The sequence below is a fragment of the Panthera tigris genome, chromosome E2 (assembly GCF_018350195.1).
Source record: "Panthera tigris isolate Pti1 chromosome E2, P.tigris_Pti1_mat1.1, whole genome shotgun sequence".
Classification (NCBI taxonomy): Eukaryota; Metazoa; Chordata; class Mammalia; order Carnivora; family Felidae; genus Panthera; species Panthera tigris.
Window position 1 is genome coordinate 17844719 of NC_056674.1, and position 20873 is coordinate 17865591.

The 20873-nt window shown below is 58.4% G+C and overlaps 2 protein-coding genes across 13 annotated transcripts; one reads left to right on the top strand and one right to left on the bottom strand.

Annotated features, from left to right (window-relative positions):
- Positions 1 to 534: 534 nt before the first annotated feature.
- On the top strand, positions 535 to 7824 carry LOC102965275 (inactive serine/threonine-protein kinase TEX14-like). Of its 10 annotated transcripts, XR_006211788.1 has the most exons (16): positions 578 to 1432; positions 3656 to 3770; positions 4146 to 4311; positions 4391 to 4545; positions 4626 to 4686; positions 4763 to 4887; positions 5022 to 5114; positions 5545 to 5880; positions 5960 to 6117; positions 6194 to 6387; positions 6470 to 6542; positions 6626 to 6714; positions 6804 to 6974; positions 7151 to 7390; positions 7490 to 7539; positions 7628 to 7669. XR_006211788.1 is itself a non-coding variant. In XM_042968926.1 (15 exons), the coding sequence occupies exons 1-15, from the start codon at positions 1300 to 1302 to the stop codon at positions 7722 to 7724; spliced, it is 2016 nt and encodes a 671-aa protein (XP_042824860.1). In that variant the 5' UTR covers positions 578 to 1299; the 3' UTR covers positions 7725 to 7824. The 10 variants fall into 10 exon arrangements, 8 of the variants coding, with proteins under 8 accessions (XP_042824855.1, XP_042824856.1, XP_042824860.1 ...); XR_006211787.1 differs by having other exon boundaries at positions 7151 to 7539; positions 7628 to 7672; XM_042968926.1 differs by lacking the exon at positions 7151 to 7390 and having other exon boundaries at positions 7628 to 7824.
- A 55-nt stretch (positions 7825 to 7879) lies between these two features.
- ARHGAP33 (Rho GTPase activating protein 33) lies at positions 7880 to 20841 on the bottom strand. 3 transcript variants are annotated; one of them, XM_042968881.1, is made up of 22 exons: positions 20749 to 20840; positions 18744 to 18841; positions 18581 to 18665; positions 18150 to 18230; positions 17905 to 18042; positions 17388 to 17480; positions 16661 to 16783; positions 16495 to 16572; positions 16344 to 16410; positions 16201 to 16260; positions 15960 to 16112; positions 15768 to 15870; positions 14393 to 14537; positions 14230 to 14312; positions 14039 to 14146; positions 12552 to 12697; positions 11759 to 11912; positions 11529 to 11674; positions 11375 to 11449; positions 9633 to 10304; positions 9149 to 9540; positions 7880 to 9055 (listed from the first exon to the last, which is right to left on the bottom strand). In XM_042968881.1, the coding sequence occupies exons 1-22, from the start codon at positions 20752 to 20754 to the stop codon at positions 8270 to 8272; spliced, it is 3792 nt and encodes a 1263-aa protein (XP_042824815.1). In that variant the 5' UTR covers positions 20755 to 20840; the 3' UTR covers positions 7880 to 8269. The 3 variants fall into 3 exon arrangements, with proteins under 3 accessions (XP_042824815.1, XP_042824816.1, XP_042824814.1); XM_042968882.1 differs by lacking the exon at positions 20749 to 20840 and adding exons at positions 19902 to 20007; positions 20530 to 20600 and having other exon boundaries at positions 7880 to 9540; XM_042968880.1 differs by having other exon boundaries at positions 7880 to 9540; positions 20749 to 20841.
- Between the last annotated feature and the right edge of the window lie 32 nt (positions 20842 to 20873).

A 20873-nucleotide genomic window follows, 5' to 3' on the forward strand; every position in this document is an offset into this window, starting at 1 on the left:
AGCAGACAGACTGGATGGGAGGGAGACATTGCAGGGAGAGGCCCAAGGCTCTGGCTTGAAGAGGGGGGACCCTGAGATGGGGATTGGGGAAGAAGTGCAGTTTGGGGGAGATATTATGGCAAGCGTGGGACCCAGTGGATGTGAGGGTCCCAGGGGATTCCCAGGGGGAGGTGTCCAGGACACTGCGGGCCCCAGGTTTGGGGCAAAGAGATGAGGCTGGGGCAAGGAAAGGGAGGAAACAGCCCACGGGGATGGTGAGAAGCGTGGGAAGAAGACAGCCAAGGACAGGGATGAGGAAAGGCCCACCACCTCCAACAAGTCCTGGGGCAGGCGTAATCAGGGGGTAACGTAGGGCACAGCCCACAGCTCTGGGGTGGACATCGCTTTTTCTTTTCTCGCGTCACTTCAGGGCTGGAGGGGCGCCTCTCAGGGGTGGGGGCTACTGCGCAAGCGCAAACGTGGCGGGAGGGGGCACTGATGCGCATGCGCCGCTGCTTCCCGCTCGGCCCGCCAGAGCTAGGGTGCCTGGGTCACGTGGCAGTCACGTAGTGCTTGCTGTGAGAGCCCAACGGTAGGTGCCAAGACCCCTGGGCTGGGCTCTAGGCCCCCAAACCTTCCTAGAGCTTACTGGGCCCTCAGCTCTTGGCCAGACCCGCCCCCAGGCCGCCCTCTCCCTCGTTCCCATCCTTGGTGGCCCGCAGACCCTACCCTTTATCAGACTCTGGCTCCCAGCCCACAGGCACAGGCCTCAGATCCCCTTCTTCCTCAGTCCCTTCCCCCAGCGCGGAGATCCCAACCCAGCACCCAGAGGTTTCCCTGAACCTTAGTCCACATCCCCGGACCTCAGACCTTCTCCCAGCCCGCAGACCCTGCCCTCAGACTGTCTTCCTCCCTTCGATCCCCTTGCATAGCCTGGAGACCCTGCCCCTTCTCCGGTCCCAACCCTCAGGCCCCTCTTCCTCCAGACCCTTTTCCTAACCCCCTAGACTCCTTTCCTACGCTCAGATCCTATTCCTGGAGGTCCTTACACCTCCCTGAGATGGAGTGCCCAGCCCTCAGACTCCCTTAGACCCCAGACCTGCTGGTTGTAGCTCCCAGAGCCCACCCCTTTGCTCCTTCAAACGCCCGACAACAAATCAGACCCCTCCTGACTCCCCTGCCTTTCTCACACTGCCCTCCAGGACTCCCAGCCGGCTCTGTTTTTATTGCCCCCAGAGGTCCTGTCTTCACTTTCTCCTGCCCTCATGAGACCCCCTAGGTGATCCCCACCCAGGAGCTGACTGAGTCCGGAGCCCACAGATGCCCTCCCCGCGCTCTCGATTCCCCGTGGAGCTGGGCTCTGTTAGGGATCCAGAAGCCCAGGTGGGACAACTGCATCGCCTGGCTGCAGCTGGGGGCCCAGGCTGGGGCCTCTCGCGGCTCCTGCGCAGAGGTGAGGGTCTGGCTGCTGCAGTTGCCTGTGGGGCAAGATCAGGAGGCAGTACAGAAGGTGTGACTTTAGCTGGCCAGTCAACGGCTGTGTAGCGGGCACCTGTTGTCCATGATGGGGATTTAGGGGTGAAGCTAACTTTCTGGGTCATTTCAAATGGAATCTATTAAGAGAATTTAAGAGAATGGTGAAGATGAAGTAGATACATTGAAAAGGATGGCTTTTTGGATGGGGTGATACTTGTCCCACATTATAAAAGTTGGTCATGCAAAAACCTGGGGAAGGGCACTTCAGAAGGGTGGAATAGCCATTGCAAAGGCCCTGAAGTCCAAACAGACTGGGTATGTGTAAGTAGCCTTGGAGCGAGGGGGCTCAGAGAGAGGGCTGAAGCTAAGAGGCTGCGGGTGCAGACAGGAAAGGGCCTCAAAAGTAGTGTGTGAATTTTGTTAGATTTTGTTCTGTGTGTGATGGGAAAGCATTGGAGTTGTAAGCAGGAAATGAAGGTCTAATTTACAATTTCCATTTTTTCATTGATTTTTGTAAGTCGGTTGTGTATCTGGCTACTACTTTCTGAGCTTAAGTAATCGTTGTAATTTTTGGTTCTTTTACATTTTTTGTTACCTGAGGATGGTGACAGTTTGGCCCAGCCCTTTAAACTCGAATTCTTTTTTTTTCTCACGTGAGGTGTTGGCCAGAACCCCTGAACTTTGTTGTGGGTGGATAGCTCTTTCCTTCTTGACATTAAAGGGAATTAATCTGTATTTCTGCATTAAGTATCGTGCTTACTCTTGGGTTTTGGTTTATAATTTTTATGAAGTGAGGAAGTTCCCATCTATTCTTAGTTTTTGAGATATTCCCCTCACCCCCAGTCATAAGTAGGCATTGAATTTTATCAGGTGCTTTTTCTGTATCTACTGAGTCAAATGTGATTTTTGTTCTTTAATCCATGAATGTCTTTTCCTACGTTGATTTTGTTATGTTGAATCATCCTTGATTTTTGGGAATAAATCTATTGGGTAATCCCTTTTACTTTATTTAGGGGGGTTGCATATATGATCATAAATGGAATTGAAGTATACTTTCATTTTTGGTTCTGGAAGTTCATCTGGTTTTGGAATTAAAGTCTTACTAGCTTCATAAAGGGAGCCTTGCCCTCTTTTTCTCTTTTTTTGTTTTTGGATCATCGTGTATAAGATTACCTATACATGGAATGAAATGATTACCACTGTAATGATTGTATCATGCAATGAGGTGTGTTTTAAGAAGATCCTTCTGCAGGGCAAGACAAATGCAGAAACCCAGTTAGGATGCCATTGTGGATGCAGTGAATGTGATATTCGGATGTTCCTAAAGGACCACATCTGGAGGGATTTTGTGACAGAGACCAAGCTGGTTTGGACCAAGTGCATGATTGATTTTAGTCATATCTGCCAAGGACATAGGAGTGCAGGGACAAAGACACCACGCATTTTCCCTCAGTAGGGATAGGGGCTAGGGCCTAGAGGGAGACGGGTGAGTCCAGGGTAGCTGGGAGCAGTGGGCGAATGGGCTTCATGTGTGGTTAGTTACCTGTCCGCATGCAGCAGCCACAGCAATGATGATGGGTGGGGAGAGGAGGGGTTAGCAGGGGGATCTGAGCAGGATGATGGGGGGGAAGGGCTTGGCATAGGCGTGGAGGCTCAGAGGAGACTGCTACTTGGATTCAGCTCTTAGAAGCAATATTCAAAAATAAACTTGAGAGATTTCCTGGTAAAATCCAAAGAGTTTGCTTTTCTTGAAGAACTGGATGCTGGCCACATGGGATGTGTATCCATACACTGAATTAAAGCTGGGTAGAGGCTGCCTGCCGTGGACAGTGCTTACTCCTGTGAGCCGGAGTCCCTGAGAAGTCCACCTCCCCCTGGCCCCCGGGTACTTTTGTGTGATTTTACCACTTCTGGGACGGCAGATGGGTGTCAGCGTGGCAGGTAGACGTCACCCCTTGTTGCAGCTCTGTGCACTTACTAGTGGTGAGTACTGTGTCGAGGCGAACTCTGAGGCAGAGTCCCCAGTGGCTGGGGGGGGGGGGGGTTCCAGGACGTACAGATAGAACCTGGAGTCAAGGGTCACCCAGTCAAGGAGGGACTGTGGGGACTGGAAATTGGCAAAGGTGTTGCCTAGCGGCCCTCAGGACCTCTGCCTCTGGAGTAGAGGGCAGGGACGGTCCTGAGCCTCGCTGCCCCTCAGTTGTCCAGGTCGATGGTGAGAACTCTGCTGGGCAGACGGGGCTCTTCCTTTCGGCGCTGCTGGGCCACAGCTCTGCTGTGCAGCTCCTGTTGACCTTCGGCGCCAACCCTAACCAGTGAGTGGACGGATGGCGGTGCCCCCACGCTCCCAGGTCTCTGAGTCACAGTCCCAGAGGTCCTGGGAGCCAGGGCTTTCTTCCGAAGACACCTCTCTCCCTCAGGACACCCTCCTATCCCCAGTGACCTCCCCCTTCTTCTCTGAATTAACCCCTTCTTGTCCTCCAGTGACTATTCCCATTCTCCTGGTATCTCCCATGCTCACGGTGATACTCTCACCTCTCAAAGACCCCACCGTGTCCCCCAAGTGACCCCTCCTGTTCTGATATCCACCTGCCACGTTCCTTTCATCCCTCAGTGATCCCATCCTGCCACCTCTTGTCCCTGTTACACCCTTTTCCTAATCCATTTCTGTCCCCATTGTTCTGCTGCAGCCGCTGCCTCGATGGCAGCACGCCTGTGCACGCAGGTGCCTTCTCGGGCCGCCGCCCGGTGGTGCTGCACCTGTTGCGGGCAGGGGGTGACCTGCGTCTACATGACCAGCAGGGTCGCACGCCTCGGGACTGGGCAGAGCAGGGTGGCGCCGGGCAGAGCCGGGAGGTGAGCGGCGGCCCAGGTAGGGTGGGGGCGTATAGAGTCAGCACCCCGATCTGCTCCAGCGCACCCCGCCCCCATCCAGGTGCTGGAGCTGCTAGAGCTATGCCGAGCCCGCGTAGCAGCACTGGTGCATGGCGGTGCGTTGGCAGCCAGTGCGTCCCTGGGCCAGCTGCAGGCCAGCTCTGTACACCACCTGTGTGGCTCCCTGTGGTTGCCGCGGCTGCTGCGTGCGGACGGGTAACTATCCACGCGTGAAACCCACTCGCCCGCCGCTCCCAGCTACCCTGGACTCACCCCTGTACGTCCCTTTGCCCCAGGGCGCCGAGGCAGGAGCAGACCAGAAGACCCCCCCAAATCCCAGCCTTGGGGTTTGGCCAGGTAAGCGGGAGAGGTTGGGGGAGCAGGGGCCACCCCTGTCCATTTCTTGCCTCATAGTCTCACTCCCCATCCCCAGCTGAGCAGCCTGTGGCCACTGGGGCTGCTGACGGGCATACCCCTCGCGGACCCCAAGGAGCTGCTGCCAGCCCAGGGCGAGCCCGACCGCACCTACGAGAGCAGCTCCCGCACCCTCATGGCCAAGTGAGAGCTAGCCCCCCCAGGCCCCTGCCTAACTGTCCGGCAGAGCTCTGGGAGGTATCCAGCTCTCCTCCTAACCTCACCAGGAAAGCCCCCTTGTCCCAGACCTGCACTCTTACCACCTCCTCATTCTCTAGCCTTCTGTGGAGGGGCCACCCTGTGACAGCTCGGCAGCTGAAGGTACCGGGAACTCAGCCTGATGTGCTGTTGGCCGACCTTCAACACTGCAGGTACCCCCACCCCCACCCCCAGCCTTGCCCTCAGGCTAGCCCTGTCTCACAGACCAGTCTCCTGCCTGCCTGTCCTACTCAAGTGTTTCACAAACAGAAGGCCAGGAACGTGACAGCCGCCACCGTTATAGTCTTCACCTCCAGGCCAGCGCTTGGCACGGACCCCTCCTACCGGAGTGACCACCCCTCCCCCTGACCGTAAAGTGGCTCCCCGTTCCGCGTGCAGTGTGTTACAGGCCGGATGTAGGGAGGGTACCACAGGTGGGGTGTGAAGTGGGTGCCGGCCCTGCGAGCCAGGTCTCAGTGTCTCCTCTGTCTGGTGGCTGGTGCAGATCGTCAACCCCTGGCACGCGGTGAGCTGTGCCCAGGGGCAGCCCCCACCATGCAGGTTGGGGCCTCCTTGTGAGTGGCCTGATCTCCTCCCACCCAGCACCCTGCACCACCCCAACATGTTGCTGCTGATGGCACTGAGCCCCTCGGCGGACCTGTCAGGGCTGTGCCTCCTCTTCGAACCCGTGTGGCTGGGCTCCTTGCACGTGGTGCTGCACCCACGGGGACCGAGTCAGGGAGGGCCCCGCACTGTGCCAGGCCTGCCGCCCGGCCACCTGCTGCTGCAGGTGCTGGAGGCCCTGCTGTTCCTGCAGGCCCGCTGGCGTGCTCATGGCGGCCTTAGCTCTCATGCCGTGCAGCTGGTACGGCCAGGCCTGGCCAAGGTGGGCAGCCTGGAGCACGGGCGCCCACTGCACCGATGCTGGCTGCCGCCCAGGTGAGTGCCTGCCTCATCTGCCCGCCCCTGTGTCCCTGTCCCGTGGTCACTGGCTCACCAGGCCCCTTGGCCTCCGCAGGCCACAGCAGGGCTACCCCCGGGGAGGCCCAGGCCCAGGGCTACCCCCACCTCCTGAACTGTACCCATGGCTGCCACTTGAGCTCATCTGCGGTGACGTGCCTGCCGCCACCTCAGATCTCTACAGCTTCTGCATCCTGACCCAGGAGGTCTTCACCGGTCAGTGAGTGATCCTACACCCCGCCCCACGGAGGTACCTGTACTGTTTTGGTCCCCCAGTCATGCTTCCTCACAGGAGAGCTGCCCTGGGCTGGGAGAAAGGGGCCTGAAGTGAAGGCTAAATTGGAGGCAGGTGAGAGCCCGGCCCTGGATCCCCTGGTACCAGCCCCCTACCAGGCCCTGGTTCAGGCTGGGCTGGGCCTAGGGCCCGCTGACCGCTGGGGCAGCCTGCAGAGTACTCGATACCTGCTGCGGGAGGCCATGGCCCAGGTACAGGGCAGGTTGGCAGGGTGGGTGGTAGCCATGGAGCCTTAGGCAGGACCCACGTCCCATACTCAGCCTCCTTCCCCAGGACTCCACTCCTGAGGTGAGCTCCCGGAAGCATTGGCCCACACGGTACCTTTCATCCCAGGGTTCCCCACCAGGTGAGAGGGCAGGGAGTGGGTGGGAGCAGGTGGTGAGCTCAGCTCTGCTCTCCCCATTCCAACCAGCTGGTCTGTCCCCCCAGAGACACTGTACTGTGAGGTGGCTCCCAGAGCCAGGACTATACCCAGGCCTGTGCCCCCTGTGATGCCCCTAGGCCCCTCCCCATGCCAGGTAGGAGCCAGAGCAGGGACATGGAGGACCAAGGGAGCTGTGGGGCACCTGGGCAGGCCCTGCCAGCTCTCTGCCATGGCTCTTTGCAGGCCCCGGAGACTCCTGAGACCCCAGGCCACAGCAGAGTCCAGAGGGGCACAGCCTGGGACTCAGGCAGCAGCTTGACTCTAGGCAGCCTGAGCCCCAGCCCCAGCCTCTACCCAGGCTTCAGCCCCGCAGCCAGGGTCAGCCTGCACCGCTGCCTGGAGCCCAGCTCAACAGTATGGACACCCGCAGGGCCCTGTGCAACCATTCATTTGTTAATCTTTTACCCCTCACCCCAGGTGTCACCAACCCCAGTATCCCTGGCTGCCTCCCCTTTGACCAGGGACTCACAGGACACCCCAACTTTCCTGTCACTCACCTGTGCCCCCCTGACCAACTCTGTTTCACCCAGGGCCCTGTCCTGTGCTCCAACCATCAGGACTCAGCCTCCCTTCTAGGGACCCAGGGCTCTTTGGAGGAGTTTGAGAGGAAGTTCTCAGTCACGATTCAAGCCCTGCAGGGGCTGTGGCATCACACACACAGGGCTGCCCTGCGGGGCCCCTCTGCCGTGTGAGCCTAGCCCCTGCCTGCTGACCCACAAGGAGGCCTCCCACACCCTGGAGGCTGCTGGCAGGGAAGGCCATGAGGGCAGGTGAAGCAGAGGACCCTGAGCCTATCCCCTGCCCCATGCCACCTTCCCGGGCACCCTCTATGGCCACTGGGTGGCAGCTCCAGCCTTTTTCCCCTGCAGGTGCCCAGTCCTGAGCTGATCAAAGGAGATCTCTTCTCCAGCCTGCAGAAGTGAGAAATGGGCCCTGCTGGGGGACCCCGGACCCCTTCCTCACCCCCGGGGTAACCTTGGCTCCACCCCTATCCCACTACTCCCCAGGATGGACCTGCTGGAGGAGGTCATAGCAGAGCTGCAAGGTGGATGCCAACTCGGAGACAAGCCCAGCCTCGACCCCACTCCTGACACAGATTCTTAGGGTGCCCATGACTGCCTCCCTGAAGATATCACTGCTCAGAGCCTCCCAGGAATGGTTCCCCGTTCAGCACTTGCTGAAATAATAAAGTGATAAAGCAGCCTATCTGTCTCTGCCTCTTTGTTCACTGCATCTGGCTCCAGCATGACACTAGCAGCCATATTTTCACCATTTTTATTAATTTTATCAGATGGTTTAGTGGGGGTGTTGGAGGGGGGTGGAGATGGGCAGGAGCTGTTCCCCAACCCCCTGTGCACAGGGCAGGACAAGCTGGGGGCTCCTGAAGGGAGAGGGAAGACAGGCTGTTAGCCTAGCCCTCAGATTTGTGCGAGAGCCCCCAGGATGGGAGGACGGTGGGGGGATGGGTGTGCCCTTCGGCCCAGGGTAGGAAAGCTATAACAGGTTAGGGACCCACATCAGAAACAAGTTACAAAGTTAGAAACCAAGGGTAGGGGTCAGGAGCTCAAGAAAATACAAAACAAGGGATTGGATTGGGCCAAGATCAGTGAGGGGGAAGGGAAAGGAAGAAGGTCTCCCCCAGCCGTGGCTCAGCAGTAGCTTCGGGTCTGACCCTCAGAATGGAGGGACCAGCTGGGAGTGGGGTAGGGGGGTGGGGGACCAGCCCCCTCCCTTCCTTGCCCCCCATTCCTGTACAAGGATCCTCGGTGGTGTTCACCCCCCCTCCCGTAGGCTGGTGGGGCTGCCCTATACAGCAGAAGAGGCTCTGGAGGGCCCCAGGGCCCAGGCACCCTGTGAGGGGTGTGGGGGCCCCAGGGGGCCCGCTGTTTCTGGGGGAGGCGGGGAGCTGGGGGGCCAGGATCTGAACGGCTACGGGGGTGGGCAGGAGGGGAGGAGGAGCTGGAAGAGGCGGGTGAGGGACCCCTGGGCCCCAGAGCTAGGTTGACATAGAGGGGCTCAGGCCGGGTAGGGCGCCGGGCAGGATGCTGGGAGGCTGAGTAGCCAAGGTGGTCATGGGGAAAGCAGGAGGGGGGTGGTGGGTAGCTGAGCAGGAAGTCGGGGGACCTGTGGAGTGGTGGTGACTGGCCAAGCAGGCCGTATGAGGCATTGAGCCTATCTGGGGGCATAGAACGAAAGGGACTCCAGGACCGAGTGGGGCCAGAGTAGGGGGATCCCTCACCTGTCTCGATTTCATAGTACAGGTTCTCTCCCCTATCAAGTGGTGCAGGGGGACCTAGGGGGCTCCTCCAGACCGGGGCTGGGGAGCTGGGCTGGTAGGATGGGGAACCCAGGGAGTACAAGCCTGGTTTAGGGACCCCAAGGAAGGGTGGCAGGCACTCCCGGGGGGCCGAAGAGAAGAAGCCAGGAGTAGGAACCTGTGTGGGGACAGAATACAGGAACTGAGCTGCTGTCTCTGGCTCATCTCCACACCCCCTGCATCCCCCACTTGTCCTGAGCTGGGCACTGACCTGGGAAGGGCCTCGGAGTCCCCTCCTTGAGGTCCCTGGGGGACGCTGGCTCCTCACCAGGCTCCCGTCACTTTGTTGCCTCGGTAGGGAAGGTGGGGGTCCAGGAACCCAGGCACCCGGGTGGGCTAGGGAGTTGGGGGCTGGCCCAACCCCTGAGGTCCCTGGGGGCTCACCGCCCACCTCCAGTGACAGTGAGCGGTGAAAAGGGGAGTGGGGAGCAGAAGGGGTGCTCCCATGCTCCTGTTGGCTCTGTCTCTGGGCCACCTGCTGAGCCCGCTCAGCCAGGGCCAGGGCCATGAGGCGTGCTGGGTTCTTGGGGGGTGGGGGCGGGGCTCCCCCAGGGCGCAGGAGGGACAGGGGTGGGGGCAGCAGCGGAGAATCTGTACCAGGACCTACACAGAGAGGAATGGGAAGAGGAGTCAAGCAGGTCTTGGGTGCAGCTTCTGGGTCTATGAGGGTGTAGGGTAGACTGAGCGGGACTCACCGTGCTGGCCTTGGGGCCCCCGGGGACCAGGCAGTGACAGCTTGCTGCAGATCTCCTGTTGGCAGGTGTCACTCAGCTGGGCCTCGGCTCCACGCAGCAGCAAGGGGATGAGATGGGGCCGCAGGCCTGGGTTGGGGCTGAGGGCTGGCGTCGGGGTGACTGAGGCAGGTGTTCCCCCAGCCCCCAGCAGCTCCAGGACAGCAGGTGGCACTGATACAGCTAGGGGCTCTGAGATGTCCAGGGCGGTGGGCGAGGCAGGGCTGGTGGTCCCACGGGGCGAGAGGGCCTGGGGGGTCACCCTGGGTGGGAAGGCAGAGGCAGGGGCTGGGGGTGCTGGGCTGGCAGGAGGTGCAGGGTCCCCTGGTGTGGGGCTGCTGCAGCGAAAGGTCAGGGGATCAAAGTCGAGCCCCCGGAGCCCCTCCAGGCAGCGGGGTGGGCTGAAGTCCAGCTCGTCACCATCATCTAGCCAGGCTGAGGTTCGGTGTGAAGGGGAGCCAGAGAGTGCCCCCAGCCCAGCTGCTGAGGATCCAGATGATGAGGACTCAGAAGAGGAGGAGGATTCAGAGGAGGAGGAGGAGGACAGGCTCTCGCAGGAGCCAGCAGGTGCTGGGCCCACAGGGAAAGCATCGCTGCTGGAGTGGGGTCGCCGTAGCCTGTGCAGCCTCTGGAGGCCTGGAAGAGGGGACAGTTTGGTGTCGAGGGCCAGACCTTCACGTACCCATACATCAGTGAGAATAGGGCACGCAGCCCAGTGGGTTGGTGGAGGAACACGAAGAGGCACTTCCCTGGATAGGGTCACAATGGCTGTGAATCCAGGGAGAGCTGTTCAGACTCACAGTGATAAAGGAAATAAATGGCAAGGCCATGAGGAGAACCATTCCAGACCCAAAGGCAAGAACGAAGTCTGACAACCACATAGCTTGTGAGCATGAGACCAATGGGATCTCACACGTAGCTGGTGGGAGTGCAGACTGGGGCAGCCATATTTGGAAAACAAGTGGGCCTTCTCATGTACAGTTGGACATGAACATACCCTACAGCATGCACCTCCATCCACTCCTGGGTACGTGCAGCGCTCTCACCAGAGTGTGGGGCATGGCAGAGATTGCTCACCAGAGCCCCTCAACCCATCGGGAGTGGGACAGACATGCAGCTCTGGATAGGACATCCACACACGGCTACCAGAGAGCAGCTGAGAGGAACGAGCCTGGGCTACACTTGGCCACATGGGTGGCAGTGAGTGAAAAGTGATGTTCCTCATCCAACACCATACCCCCTTTCTTAGGATACCTTTAAAGATCCAAAACCACTAGGACTGTGCTGTATGTTATTTATGCAGACGCCTACAGGTGAGGAGACCTTAGAGCAAGGGGATGCTGACCATCAAGTCTGGAGGGCGCCTCCGGTGGGGAGGCAGCAGATGCAAGGGGAGAAGCTTGAAGGTAAGGTCGTGGGACTCTTTTAGTTCTGGCCAGTGGGTTCATGGGTGTTCATTTTATTATCTAGATTTGTTTTTCAACAGGAATGCATAGAAGACTGTTTGAAAGGGCCCTGCCTGAACCAATGATCGCAGTACATCATGAACCAAGGGTGATGCTTTATCCAACTCATTGTACCTAATGTCCAGATTAAGGGGAAAAAAAACCCAACCCCCCAAATTTGAAGCACATTTAGAGGCCACCTCAGGGCCCCCGGCCCTCCCAGTTCCACCTGGGCACAGGCATGAGCCACCCTGTGCTCACCAGCTCCGCTGGCCTGTGATGACAGAGACTCCTCGCTTTTGGCAGATCTCAGCGTGACGGTGTCAGGTCGGCCACCTGCTAGGAGAGGTACAATGGTCACAGGGCACTTCAGAGTGCCTCCCCCTACCACCACCGCCCACTGCCGGCCTCTGACCTGAAGGCTGCGGTGGGGCACGGGTGCCCCCCAGCCAGGGTAGAGGTTTCTTTCGGGGGATGCTGGGGCCCCGGCCCAGGGCAAAGAATGTCTTCCAGCTGCTCCCCCCTGGCTTTCGCTGTTTCTCGCCTCTCTCCCTTTTCCTCCTGGGGTTTGCATGAGACACAGGAGACAGTTTGAGGATCTGGGGCCTCCAGGCTGATCCTATGCTCCCCTAGCATTCCACTCACCTCTCCACAGGTGAAGCTGGGGCCTTGGGAGTTATGGGCTCCGTGGGTGTCCCCAGACGGCCCTGGGTGCGAGCCTGGGCTTCCTCCAGCGTCAGCAGGCGAGTGGAGGGGCCGCTGCCCGCAAGTGACTTGGGCCTGGGGAGGAGGCAGCGGCCTAGGGAATTGGGAAAGGGGGCAGCTGTCAGCTCAGGGTGCCATTCAAGGCCACGGGCAAAGCCAAGCGCTACAGCCCAAGCCCCGGCCCCGCAGCGTGCCCACCCGGGCTGGCAAGGCAGGGGGCCAGGGCGGATCAGGCGGGAATGGGTGGGCAGCAGGCAGGTGAGGAGGAGGAGTGAGGCAGAACGAGCTGATGAGGAGGCAGCTCCCGGCAGCCAGCGAGGGCAGCGGCTCTGGCTTCAGTTACCTCGGGCCAGTGGGCCCTCCGACGTGCTGAATCCTGATTGGGCTGGGGTCCCGGGTTGGGCGGGGAGTCTGGGTGGGGCCAGGGCGGGGTCAAGTCTGGGGACCTCCCACCTCCTCCCAGATGGACCCATGGCCCCAAGAGCCCCCAGGAGCTACAAGGGGTGAAGGAAGAACGATGTCCGGGCCAAGAAGTGGGGATCCTGAGCGTAGGAGCTGAAATGAGAAGGGGGGGGGAGGGGAGGGAGAGGCCGGGGCGGGGTCCTCAAGGAGCCAGGAGGGAGGTCCAGCTTCAGTGGGGTAGGGATAGGGCTGGGAGCCCACCTGCCCTCCCACTGCAGCCCTAACAATGAGGGGGCAGTAGCCAGGACATGAGCGGGTGAGATGGGCGTACCTGCAGGGTCGAGGCCAGCAGAGGAGAAGGTGTCGCTAAACAGGACATCCACGTGGGTGAGCAGGAATTCCACCACCACAGACTGCACCCGAACCTCCCTGAAGGCTGCGGCCCCACCCAGCCCCACTGACTCCAGTTCCATGGATCTGGGTGGGAGGAGAGAGAGGGAGGCCAGGTGATTTAAGCTCCAGCTGGTGGATTTTAGCTACCCAAAATGGGGAGCCAATGGAAGAAATGACTGTCATCTAACACCTCTGACCTTCCCCAAGTGATCACATCTAGCATTGGGCTCTCAACCTTTCCCCAAACCTCCTTCCTCCCTGTCCGCAGCTCAGTCGATGCTCAGGCCAAACACCTCCGGGTGTTGCTCCTGATCCCCCTCTTTGCCTCACACTCACATCCAATCTCTCAGAAATCCTCCCTGCTCCACCCACAAAATCTCTCCAGAATCTAAACTCTTCCCCACTGTCCCCACCCCTGGCCTGGCCTCTACCCTTCCCATCCCAGACACCACAGCTCCTCCCTGCCTCCCTGCCCCCTCCCCCTCCATTCTGTGTTCTGCCCTCTGCAGTCTGCTCCCCTCTGCAGCCAGAGGTAGCCCCTCCATGCTGGGTCAAGGCCCTCCCGGCTCAGAGCCCTCCCCTGGCTGCACCCCTGTCCTGGTAAAGTCTGTCCTCACCATGACCCACAAATCATAAGTCATTCCTCTGTCTGGTCCCCTGGCATCTCTGACCTCACCATCTCCTTCCCCTCAACCCCTCCCTCCCTTGCTCACTGGGCTCCAGCCACACTGGCCTCCCCGCTGGTCCTCCAGCACACCGGGCACCTTCCCAGCCTCCAGACATTGGCACTTTTGGTCCCCTCGGTCTGCTTTGTTCTTCCCCAGATAGCCACATGTGTCCCTCCCTCACCTTCCAAAGTTCTTAAATGTTACCTTCTCCGTGGAGTCTTCCCCACCCACTTTATTTGAAATTGTAAGCTGCCTTCTCTTTTTGTTTCTTTGTCCTCATAGTTCTTATATCCACCATCTGATGTACCACCTATTTTATTTGGGACAGAGAGCTTGCCTGTCTTGGTCACCATCAAATCTTCTGTGGCTCATGCTGCTACTGGCCACAGAAGCTTCTTACTGAAGCCTTCCCTGCCACTCTAAAAATCTCAAAATACCATGACCCTGTGCATCTCCCTTCCCTGCTTTGTAATCTTTCTCCTTGGTACTCATCACTATCAGACCATAGTCTCTATTTTTCTTGTTGATGGTTCATTGTTCATCTCCCCCATGAAAATGTGGACTTAGGAGCACAGGATTTTGCTCACTACTGTGTCCCAGTGCTGAGGAAAGGAACTGGCACACAGAAGGTACTCAAGAAATATGTGTTGAATGAAATGAATAAGAGAGCAAAAGTTGGGCTCTGGGTGTGGGGGGCTTCTTGAGGCCCAGCTAGTGGAGAAGGCTGAGGGGGCAGGCTGGTGAGTTGCCAGCTTACCGTAGCAGATTGGGTGCCCAGACAATGGCCAGGTTGCGGGCATGCATGCTGGTGTTGGCGCTGTGTCTTGCCATGCGGGCCAAGTGCCTCAGCAGGTACTCCAGGGTCCTGGGGGTGGGAGTGGAGGAGGACACCTGAGCCTCAACTCCCTTGGGACCCCACCACAGCCCTTTCTGCCCCTCCTGGTTTACCTGTAGTGTGGTGGGGGCAGCTGTTGGATGACGTCGTGGACACGCACCAGGCGTTCCTCCTCCCCAGGCACTGACATGGCTTCCTGAGATTACGCACAAGCATGATGGGGGCTGGGCCAGATGCATCCCAGCACCCTCCAACCTTGCCAGCTCCCTTACTCACACTGAACTTCCCATAGAGCTGGTATGTGAGCAAGGGGTTCGGCAGCTCCCGGAAGTACAGCTTGCAAAGGGAGGACACACTGTGGATGTCCTGCAGAAAGGCGGGGCCAGACAGTTCAGGGATCCTCTCACTGTCAAACTCATGCCTGAGGCCACCAGGTCAAAGAGGAGAAAGATTCAGGTCAGAGCCGAACCACCTGGCCATGTTCTTCCCCCACTTCCCAAAGTGGCCACACATAGGTGCATGCACATGGATCCTGTGCTGGGCTCTTCAGAGGCAGAACCTTACTGACCGCCTCCCACCCCCCCCCACCCCCCCGCAACAACTCTGTGTGCCCCAGAGAGCATGCCTCATTTGACAGGAAGGACACTGAGGCTCAGGTGGGAGATGCCCCTGCTGTGGGTACCCAAGGCTATCTGAATCCAGAGTGTGACCATGCTCCTTCCACGAAGCTGTCATTCTCCTGGCTTCTGGAGGTCACTGAAAAACGTGGCCCAAATCCCAATAGCCCCTGCTCACCACTCTCTGGTGAAGTCCCACTGCTCTTGGGTAAACATCCTATCATGTGACCTCATGCCTGTCTCTCAGAGTCTCAGGCTCCACACTGACACCTCATGCCTCCTGTCAGCCCCAGTGCTCGTGGCTCACTGCTTCCCCTTAGACTCTCCCACATGCTGTCCCTCCTCAGCTCAGAACCCTCCTGTGGTTACCCCCTTATTCTGAGTAAAAGGCAAAATCCTAACAGTCATCAAAAAGGCCCTGTATGCTCTGCCCCCATTTCCTTCCGGGACATGACCTCCTGCCGCTTTCCCTTGCACTAACTGTTCCCCCCATGGTGAATGTTCATCCCAGCACGTCCACACAGCTCACTCCCTCACCTCCACCAGAGCAAGCTCTCTCCCAGGCGGCCTTCTCTGCCCACCCTATATAAAACTGCAATACCCCTCCCCAACTTATTATGAGCCTCCCCACCCCATTCTATTTTTCTCCATAGTACTTGTCACCTGCTAGTACACACTCTCATTTCCTTGTTTGTCTCTCCCTCTAGTATGTGAACCCCATGAGGGCAGGAATCTCTGGTTGTCTCTCATCCACCACTGTGTCCCCAGTGCCTCATGCTTGGCATGTGGCAGGTACTCAATGAAGGTTGATCTCTTGCTTCCAATGCTTATTCTGCTCTTGCCTTTCAGGTCTCAGTGTGGGTATCACTTCCTCAAGGAAGCCCTCTCTGCCCCCAGCCCCAGTCTAACCCCACTCTAAGCCCTCCTAACCCTCCCTGATAACTCTATGTCCCCAGCACACGGCACAGGGCCTGAAACAGAGATGATGCTCAGTAGGAGTTTGTGGAAGGAAGGGCTCGGTGGAGGGCCCTCACCGTAGCCTCTGGATGTTGGATGACACTCCTGAGAGCCGGTAGATTCCATCCACCACCCCATGGGCCTCAATAAACTCAGAGCAGCAGCGAAGCACCTGGGGCACTGGGGAAAAGCAGGGGCTCAGGTCTAGGCAGGTTGCAACCAGGGTGGGAGGAGAGGGCTGGGCAGGGAGACATAGGGCCTGTCCTCACCATCCTGGCCTGAATTGCTGAGATGCTCTCCAAGGTCACAGCCAAACACCCTCTGCCTCAGGATGCCCCGCTGCCGTAGCCGCTGCCGAGAAGGGCGGGAGCGCATGAATGTTCGGAGGAGGCCAGCCAGCTTCCCACGTGGCCGGGGCACAGCTGTGGGGGTAAAGGCAGGCCACACAGGGTCAGTGCAGCCACTGATCTTATGGTGGGGGGCAGGGGCCTGGCCCCTTGTTCCCATTACCTGAGGTCAGAGAGGAGACACCCTGGGGAGTTGGGACACCACACGGGGGACCATCGGCATCTGTGGGGTGAACAGTAGGTGGAGAGAATGGATGGCAAGCAAAGGATGCAGGGAGGCCTCCACATTTTGCCCCTGGCACTTACCCCCCTTTAGTCCTGGGCCAGGCCGCTCTGTGAACAACTCCACACACTCACTGGGGAAGAAACCGACCTGAAGAGGGTTTGGGGTCAGCGAGTAGGCCACCCTAGCTGGCACAGTGCCCTGCCTCACTTGTCCACCCCAAGCCAGGCTCACCTGGAAGCCTCGCTTGCCCCGCCACCAGCTCCGGTCCTCAGTGGGTGGCATGTCGATCACTGAGACAATGTCTCCCACCTGAGAGTGGGAAGGTAATTGGAGGGAGGGTCAGAAGGGACAGGGGAAGTGGGGAGCCCAGGTGGAGTCCGCTTCCCCACAGCCTCACCTCGAACGACAGCTCGTCTGGTGCCTGGGCTGTGTACCGTTTTATTACATGGGCAGCGGCCACCGCAGGGATGTTAAGGGAGGCTTCCTCGCTGAGGAGCAGTCGCCGGCCATGGTTGTCCAGCTGAGATGGTGGGGGCAGAGGGATGTGCAGGGAGAGGCCAGAAGAAGATAATAAAGGCAGAGGAGGTTCCTCCATGTCCAGTGGAGCTCACTACCTGTCCCCTACCTAAAAGCCTCGGTCAGTCAGAGCTATCGGTCAAAGAGCTAAATTCTTGCCCCTACCCAACAAAGCCCCTCCTTCCTCTCATGTCCCGGGATACCCCTGCACCCTCATCCTCCATGACACTGCACATTTGGTATCTAAAAACCGACTGGTTTAAGCCACTGTTGGCCGAGTGTTCTGTGAGTTACAGTAAAACCTATTTCTAACTGATATATCTTGAAATCCTCATATCCCCATAGTCCAATGCCTCTCTCTCTCTCTCTCTCTCTCTCTCTCTCTCTCTCTCTCTCTCACACACACACACACACACACACACACACACACACACACACACACACTTATTCTCTCTCACAGGCATGTGCCCACACAGACACTGAAATATCAGTGCCTCCTCCACTCTGGCTCGTTTCTTTCCTGTGCCCACACACTCTCTCTGGCTGGTTCTCACTCCTCAGACATCCCTCACTCACTCCCCACCCCGAGTCCCCTTTCCCGGGCCTACCTCCATCCAGGTGAGCACAGGCCCACAATTGAGGTTACTGTCCACCAGTCCTGACAAGGTCTCCAGGTATTGTAGCAGCAGTGGTACCAGCATCTGGGGGCAGGTTGTCAGGATGGGCTTTTGTGAGGGGAACTTGAGAGAGTCACTGCCCTCCTATACTGCCCTAGCTCACCTCTAGGCAGGGCTGAAACTCAGCCTGAATGCATGGGTGCTGCTCCACTGGTAAGCACTGAAATATTTTCATATCAGTTAGTAAATAGGCTATGCCAAGCTCCTGTGTGCCCCCATTGGTCTGGCCATGCCGACTCTCCCACCAAATCCCCTGGAACTCCCATGATCCTAAAGCTGAAAGGAGCCTCCAGAACCTTGCTGCAGTTTTATTCTGGGCCTCTCCATTCTGATTGGTCGGAACTCGGGCCATACCAGTGTTTAAATATTTAACTATCCTCCCTTGATGGTTTCACACAGTGCTTATGAGGACACACCATAGCTGAGGCTGGGACCATAAACAGTTTACCTGGGCAGCCCTGGCACCCTCTGGGGGTGGGGGAAGCTCTGGGAGGCAGGAGAACCTCCTGTCAAATATGCACCGGTGTAGGTGGGCATCCAGGGAACGGAAGTCATCGTAGCTGCGCAGAACTGGCCACGAACGGCCCTGAGGGAGCAGGAGGGACAGAAAGGAGCAGTAGTCCTATTACACTGAGCCAGTGTAGACCATGAAGACCAGACTGTCAGGCTAGATGAGAGGAGGGGTGGCCTCACCTGGCAGGTCACCTGTACCCCAAACACCAGCTCATTCTCTCCAGAGAAGCTGGGGCCTTCACGCTCTGGAGACAGCAGGAGCTATAGTGGGAAATAAAGGCTCAGGTAAGGGCCTCACTTTTGTCCCAGTCCTGACATTCCCAGGTTAGCACTATCTGGAAATGGATCTGTGTCCCCTGCCTGGGGCTCCCTAACGGCAGGGCCTGCTGATGTCTCAGAGTACAGGGCCCTGGCACAGTGAGTACACCTAACAAAAAGTTAGGTGAATGAATAAAGAAACGAACAAATGAATAACAGTTCTCTTCCACCCTGCACCTCCTGCCAGCGACTGCTCAGCTATTCCTGAGATAGGCTTCAGGGGTAAAGTGGCTGATACTGCTTCAAGGTTGGGTAGGATCTCACCCTCCCACCTGGGTGCAAAGCCCCCATACCTGAATATGGCCAAAGTCAACATTCTCATAGTGGAAATGGGCACAGTCAGCCAGCCGAGGGAAGGGACCTCGAGGAGCCGAGAGCCTGGGGGACAGGTGACACATCACTAGTGGCTCCTGTGCTTGGCCCCCTCCTAAGCTGAGCCTCACCCTCACCTCTCACCTTTTCCCAGGCTTCCCCTTCACACTAGGCCCCCCAGTGTGGGGCAGAGGCTGCACTGAGCCTTCCCCTGGGCCATCCAGGCTGTCAGTGCTGCGAGCCTGTAGAGCAGAAAGAAGAATCAGAGGCCTCCAGAGATGGGAGCAGAGAGACAACGGGAGCATTGTTATCTGTGAGCCTGGGCCCAGAGGCCCGAATTGCTTCACAGGCTGCCCTGAGCATGGAGCAGAAGGGTAGGTCAGGGGGAGGTGAAGGCAACTGAGGGTAGGCCTGTTTCTTTGTGGGTGGTCTGGGGTGGGGGGCTGGAAGAAAAGGGACTGAGGGTGAGGGAGGGAGAGCGCACGCTGGTACCATCTCTCCCTGTTTGAAGCCCTCCTTTAGCCCCTGCGGAGTATAGTCATCTCCCCTATGTGCCTCTCCACACCTTTCATTGATGTCTGGACAATCATAGCTCCCATCTTATCAATCTTCCTGCTTCTAACCTCTCCCCTCCTGCTCGCTTCTTCCTAGCAAGTGCTGGTATAATTTTCTTACCACACAGATCTACCTGTCTCTCCATAGATCATAGACCTTCAATGGCTCCCTGTTATCTTCAAGATAAACTCTGAATTCTCAGGTCTCTCTTTACCACTCCAGCCCAGCCTTCCCCCCCAATGGCCTCTACTCTCAGGGCTCACACTTTAGAGTCCAACAAAAGCACGACCTTCTCATTTCCTCCTAGGCCTTTGCAAAGATTGTTCTCTCTGCATGGGACACTCTTCCTAATTCTTTCAGTAGGTTCACTCCTCCTCATGCCTCAGGTCTCAACTCTCATGCTGTCCTCTTGACCCAGGCTGTGTCAGCCTCCTCTTCTGGACTCCTCTATCCCCATTCCAGCCCTGAGCACTCTGAGATGTCACTGGTGACAAGCCCATCTCCCCCATTGGACTGTGACTTCCCCAGGATCAGGGACTCCAGCACATAGCTGGGCACAGAATTGATGCTTCTCACAGGGAAAGTTGCCTGATTCCTCTGTGGGTCCCAGTGTCCAGTTACACAGCAGGAACCAAGTAAAACCTGACAAATAAATTAACCAGCTGCCAGATAGGGATTTTCCAGGCTGGGCTCTAGCCTCTCCTTCCTTCATATCCCTGAGACCCCAAGTTCATCCTTGGGTCTCACCCTCAGGTCTGTCCCCCTCCAGCTCAGAAAGCTCCTCAAAGCAGGATGAGATCTGAATCTCTTTGCACGTGGAACATGGGGTCTGCCCGGAGGTATCAGGGAATGTCTGTTAAACGAGCGAATGAGAGAATGAATGGATGAATGAGCAGAAGCAGCATGGTGGGAGAGGGAGATGGTGGGGGAGGGAGGGTGAGGACAAGAAGATGGAGAAGGACCCAAGGATCTAGCAAGAGGTACACTGCTGGTTTGGGGTTGGGGTGAAGTAAGGAGAGGGGAGACGCTGGAGAGGATGAGGTAAAGGTTCAGGCTGATGGGGGGTAAGGGAGCGTAGATTGAGAGGAAACAGAACGGAATGAGATGGAAGAGAAAGAGAAGAAAAGGGTCAGGCTGAGGATGGAGCCGGGTGGGGGTGGGGCTCAAGAACGCGAAGGGGGCTGGTGGTAGGAGGGGGAGTGGGCTAGTCAGAAAAGGGTGGAGGTGGGGAGAGGAAGCTGAGGATGGCTCTGGGATGGGGATTGGCGAAGGACCCGGGAAGCTTCAGCAGGCCCCTGCGGGGGCCACTTCGTGGTGCGGGTCCTTCCCGGGACTAGCCCCTCCCCCCCAAGCCTGGGTCCTCGGCCACTGTCACCTCCATCCAGGACAAGGAAGGGGACGAGCACTGAGGGGGCGGGGCTGGGGTAAGGGCTTGGGCCCAAGACCAGGCCGGGGGACGAGAGGGACCTCGACGAGGGGTGAGGGGCGGCGCAGGCCGCGGGCTCGGGCGGGGCCGGGGGCGGGGCGCGCGGGGCGGGGCCGCGCGCGGACAGACTGACACGCGGACGGACTGACGCCCGCTTGGGCCCCTCACCACCATGGTAGCGTAGCCTCCTCAGGCGCCGGCCGCGCTCGGCCCGTCGCTCGTCGTCCTCGTCGCCGCTGCCGCCGCCATGGCGACACAAAGGGGAGGGCGCGAGCCGCGCGCGGGCGGCTGCA